Below are 6,061 nucleotides of genomic sequence, written 5' to 3'. Positions count from 1 at the left end.
ATTCGTATATAATACTTCATATTGGTTTGAAAAATATGAGACATCATATTCTAAGTAAAAAAGTTATAAAATTGTTAGTACAAATAGATTTCTCCCGTTATTTTATTTAACGTTTATTGTACAAAAGAAAATTTAGTTTAAATAACAATATACGTATGAAAAATTTATATTTACATTGAAACGAAAACCAAAATAAAGTAAAAGTAAAAACATAAAAGTAAATCATCTAGAATACTAATCAGCTATAAAGCCTCTTAAAGAAGAAAAAGAATGAAAGAGTGTTAAAGATTATGTTTTGAATTTGTCAATACGATTTATAATTCAAAAATTTTGCAATTTAACATTGATATTCGAAGAAAAGTCCTATATTAATTACTTTCAAACAGTTTAACTCTTAAATTTAATAAGCGGATAACGCAAATGAATAAAGGTTATAGCTACAGAACATTACTACGAGATTATTAATACTTAATTAAATTAAAGTTACTCGTAGATTATTAATTAATAATGCTTTTAATGAAAATATTATATTGAATAATGATAAATTATTATTTTCAAATCATAAATTAAATCATCTTTTTTGTAGCATTATCATGTGCCTTAAAATCTTTAAATTTGAGTGCAGTTAGCTACTACTCCGTACTCGATTAAGATATCTTATATTATATGTATGGTTTTCTGATCTTGGTTTTTAATTAAAATGACAATATAAATGTTTTCAACGGTAGCTACCAATTTGATGGAAGACGAAAAATAAGAACATGATTCTATAAACCACAATCGTAATGCGCTATGTATTCTGTATACACCTATAATTTTAAATTAATTTGTTGTAACTATAAGCGAAGATTTTTCAGACATTGTCGATAACTATTGGGTTACTATTTGATAAATATCAGCATCTCATTTATTGAAGGGAAAAATTGTAGATGCTACGACATATTTACATTTGTTAGGAAGAACCTTGCTTTTGACGAACTTACCAATTATTGACAAAAACTACTTATTTAATTGAAAAGAAAGTTTGTTTCTACAAGAAAGTTATTTCAACATATCAATAAGAATATTAAAAAAGACATCTTAGGCGATGTCGAAGTATACAACATAACACAGACGAAATTGTTGAAAATATCGCGTTTCTTTAATAATTCAACAATAAAACTACTTTGAAGATCAACTATAAAAACATTTACGGATAATTTTTTGTTCTTATTTATTTCCTTTTCATTTTCAATTTATTTGAAAAATACGTTAGATTTTCACTTAGTTACAATGCTTACGATTAGTCTTTCATAATACTTAAACTATAAATTAAAATAAAATACTTATTTAATTTAATTATCAGTAGTGTTGTGAAAAAAAAGTTTAAAAAATATTTATTATATAATTTATTATAATTTTAACAGCCAAGCTCTGAATTCGAATCTTTTTTGACAAACCTTTTATCACATGAAATAATTTTTGATAAGTAACATTTAAAATAATGATGCCTAGATTTTCTGATATTTTAATAGAAGATTTTTAGATATTTTCACAACTACACTTATAACCCGAAAAAGTCATGAGTCTGGATTGTTCACCTAAATTTATAAAGTACAAATATAAATACCATCACATTTTGAGAAACAGGATAAATTAATAATATTAAATTAATGTCATAGTATACTGCAGCTCATTGACAAATCTCATTTCATTATTATGCTCTATAGTATGATATAGCCATTAAATATCCATTAAAATATTGTGATACTATAGTTTGATAATACTTTTATGTTTACCAAGAAATCGTTTTGTAATAAAGCTTATCGTGATTAATTTATCATGTTAGCGGTAAAAAGATAAAGCGCTGCGAACAATACGATTTTTCTAATGGTTTCGTAGACAAGTTAACAGAGTGTCTTTGAACAGAAAACCTAATTTTCAATTTTATATTCTATTCTTTTTGATTTCCTTCTATGTTTATGCAAGTTAATGCAATTTTTTTCAATGAACTTTTAAAAGTATTATAAGAGAAATTTTCAATCACATGAAATTGTAAATAAATTCTTTGTAAGAAATTAACGGTAATTAGTTGTTCGAGAAATATGTTATTAAACAAATATCTTGCATAAAGACAAATTGCAAACACTGATAAATCCTCAAGTTCAGAAGGAAACAACGAGCATTGTGACAGTGTCATCCTGTATATTAATAAAGAATCAACGTGAAAGCTTTCTGTGCAATCTACAGTCAGACATACGAATAAAATGTTTTCAATCACATTGTTATCGTCATTAGATTAAAAAACAATACACAATAATCAAGTACGAAATTTAAACGCTGAAGATACCGGATATTTGTAAAACACGTCAAACAGCGTGTGACGTTTTACGAGAAATATTGCTGTTCTCTCTCTGATGAGCGGCAGTAGCACGTGGTCTCTGTTCGCTATAACATATATTGTTCAACTCGTTGCCTCTTTTCTCAATTCGGGCTAGTGTTAAAAAGACGTCGTATCGTGACGGAGACATTTTTTTTCATTGAACGTTTGCTGCACAATACACCGATATAAACTCACGAACTAGAGACCGACCGTGCCGAAGAAAAAAATGACAGACTCGGAGCCCAAGATACTAAAAGTGGAGTTGCGAGAGCTCCAAACATTATTACGTAAGAAATTTAGCGATGAGCTCGAGGTCATTGAACATCACATCGAGCCTTTACTGCCACCGGGGGAGAACTACGGAAGTACAATGCTCAAAGTCGACGCGGTGGTTAAGAAGAATGCACAGGCGAATCGAGAGCATTTACATCTGGTGGCAAAAATGCTGCCTGCCACGGAATTTCAAAGGAAGATGTTCGACAGCCCATATACATTTAAAAAAGAAGCATTTTTATATCAGGAATTGATACCGTCTTATCAACATCTAGAGCGTGAATATGACGTAAAAAACAGTGGAATTTTTGATATTGTTCCAGAACTATATGGCGTCAGGTATTCATTAAAATCGAATGAAGATTTCGATGACGATGCCGTTATCTTAATGCAAAATCTTAAAGTTCTTGGATACTATACTGCCAATAGGAAAGAAGGTATTCATTTGCATTTTATCTGATCGCAAGTTACTACTCTCAAGCCTTTGAGAAAGCTAATTAGCTATTAACGTGGCCTTATTATCACTAACTGGCTATTTGCCAACGGCTTTTAATACGATATCTTTTATCATATCAGTTCAGCGGTGGAATAAGACTTTTGGAGCCCTTGGCTAAAATTAAAAAGGGACTGCAACTCATAAATAGAAATCGCATGAAAACTTTGGATTTTTTTAAATTTCTATTTATCAATAGTACACTTCATAGAATTATTTATTGCCTGTGATAATCTCGTGAGAGATAACAATTAGACAAGTGACTTATTGTTTTAATTTTTTCAGTAAATCACGACATTAAATCCATTTAAATAAAAATATTATGGTATTTCTCTCTACGTCGATAGTCACAATTTTTCTATTTATGATAGTTCAAATTCACACATTATTAAGAGCAAAATATTCAAAGTCTTTATCGATATCTACAGTATTTTTATGTTTACTGAAGCTACTACGGGTATAAGAACCGAGATAGTATTATTTTTTGTTAAGTTTTTTTATGAAAATAAGTTAAGAATACATATACATACTTTTAGTTTTATATGAATAAGATTTATAATCTATCATTATATTTATACTCAAATTATTTATTACTATTATTAAAATATATTCCCAGTCAGGGAGTTACAAATTATAACCAAAAGTATTCTTCTAAATGGCAACAATATGAATAATTTAAGTTATTTTTAATTTGTCACTGCATTTCAGTCATTTAATAAATCGATTATTTTAACCGTTCCTTGATCAAAGAGGTCATTCATGACCCTAGAAGTGGTGGCGTAACACTCTGGCCATGGTTAAATCCTAAAAAATCATAAAACCGTCGGAAAATGTGGAATAAATTAACCAAATTTAACCTTTTTGTATGAATTTTGTTCTAGTACACTTCATTTTTTCTTATGAAAATAATAAAAGTACATAAATTCATATAAAAATAAAAAGTAATTAAAAAATGTTTAAAAATGATTACTGAATATATTTATACTGTAGCATTAACCAAAGTTTAATCTTATATATGGAGATACATGGTGAACATGTAAATTTTAAAGATTATATTTACATGTTATAATCATTTGAAGAATTTCCCTATTGCTAATCTAATTATTTTGGTATTTCTCAAAAAAACATAATGTTATTAGTCGATCACTTTGTAATTACAAATGTCTAGTATTATATTTCTAAGTAAAATATCCTATGTTTGCATTTTTTTAATCTCATTCAGGATTGGACCTTGAACATGCGAACGTAGCGATACTCGCACTGGCGCGTTTCCATGCTTTAGGCATAGCAATGAGACAGCACAAACCTGATCAATTTGAAATCATTAAAAAACGATCTAAATGCTTAGATATCGAACAAGACGACAGTTTCGAAAAGGTTCAGCAATTTTATATAAAATTGATGCGCAAGGATCCAAAGATATCAGTACATTTCGAGCGTCTCAATGCAGCAATGACACAAGAAACGGTTACTACTTGGACGGCTCCACCACCAGAAGAATGGTCCACTATTGTTCACTCTGATTTTTGGGTTAATAACTTTATGTTTCGTAAAGATCCAAATACTGGTCATGTGACAGATATTAAATTCGTTGACTTTCAAAATTATTTAAACTTGAGTCCTTTGCGGGAGCTAACATTTTTTTTAATGGTTAGCTTAGACGCTTCCACTATGGAAAATCATTTTGATAACTTACTTAATTTCTACTACGAAAGTTTTATTAGCGTATTGAAACGACTCGAATGCAATATCCAATCTTTCAGTAAAGATAAATTTGACGAACGAATGAAAATTGATGCATTTCATGAATTTCCTCACTGCCCGTTTATGTTGAGAATCTTATCAGCAGATGTTAAAAACGATTTATCGTCTGATCAAATCGAAAATATGATGCTAGGTGAGCAATTTACTCCTTTGTTTATTGAGAGATTGCGAAGATGTGTTAAGAAATATGCAGAAAAAGGCTGGCTTGGTGACTAACGTAGATAAGATTTTTATTCTAATAATTACTCTAGAAAAATTCAAAAAAGTTTACTTCTTATCATTCCGGTAAAGGCTCCTTATTGCGATTACTTTTAATTATCTTCAATGTGTGTTTCTCATCGTGATATGTAATCAAAATTAAAAATTTGCAATTTAGAAAATTATTATATAATTATAAGAGTATTAAAGTGAATCGTTTGAAAAATAACGATTTAATGCATTGATGTATATTTGATATTTTTGTCTATTCAATTACATAAGTTTATATGACATCTGAGGAACATGTTCTATCTTCATCGAATGAAATTTTGATAAAGTTGGCGTTGAAAATAAAAATAAAATATTGACAGCTTCATTTTGAAGGGTACTAAAAGGATATTATTAATAAAGTAATAATATTATATAATAATAATATTAATAATATTGATTGATTTTCTAAAACGGTATAAGATAATTGTGAGATTTATAACAGTATTGTATATACGAAAAGAATGACATTGATAATCACAGTATTAGACTACATCGCGATTGTAAAGGTGACGCAACATTACAGATACGTAATACTCGTAATCATCATTGTCAAGTACATAATTTACTGTGCGAGATTAAATCGAATTAGCACTATCTTGCTGTAATTTTCATAACTTTTCAACATTATTTTTGTACGTAAAAATCCAATTTATATGTAAAAGGAATGTTACTACGAATAAAAATCTATACTTATTTTGATAAATGATACTTTTATAAATAGTTTCCCATTAAAATAACCATACCGTCATGCATAGAATCCTAAGTAATCCTTTATTTCATGCTTCAAACTTAGAGATTGTCATGTAATAGTGATTGCATAAATTGATCAAAGTTATTCCATTTCTAAACACAATAAAAATTAAAACTTATTTCATTCAATCTAGTAAAATCTCTACGGAGATATACATATAAGCTTATAA

General features: G+C 28.3%; 1 protein-coding gene across 1 annotated transcript; it reads left to right on the top strand.

The window, feature by feature from the left end:
* The first annotated feature begins 1,880 nt into the window (after positions 1-1,880).
* LOC131671814 (uncharacterized) lies at positions 1,881-5,807 on the top strand. The gene is made up of 2 exons (XM_058948552.1): positions 1,881-3,072; positions 4,351-5,807. The coding sequence occupies exons 1-2, from the start codon at positions 2,589-2,591 to the stop codon at positions 5,106-5,108; spliced, it is 1,242 nt and encodes a 413-aa protein (XP_058804535.1). The 5' UTR covers positions 1,881-2,588; the 3' UTR covers positions 5,109-5,807.
* The last annotated feature ends 254 nt before the right edge of the window (positions 5,808-6,061 follow it).

This window comes from Phymastichus coffea, unplaced genomic scaffold, assembly GCF_024137745.1.
Source record: "Phymastichus coffea isolate CEN01 unplaced genomic scaffold, Cenicafe_Pcof_1.1 PCOF00136, whole genome shotgun sequence".
Taxonomy (NCBI): Eukaryota; Metazoa; Arthropoda; class Insecta; order Hymenoptera; family Eulophidae; genus Phymastichus; species Phymastichus coffea.
Note: the sequence above shows the minus strand (reverse complement) of the source record. Positions and strands in the feature narration are given on the sequence as shown.

What these genes read in the sequence shown, in the direction of transcription:
- LOC131671814 (XM_058948552.1), top strand. Translation starts at nt 2,589, where the DNA reads ATGACAGACTCGGAGCCCAAGATACTAAAAGTGGAGTTGCGAGAGCTC. An exon ending in TACTGCCAATAGGAAAGAAG is followed by an intron (nt 3,073 to 4,350) that starts GTATTCATTTGC and finishes AATCTCATTCAG; the next exon opens with GATTGGACCTTGAACATGCG.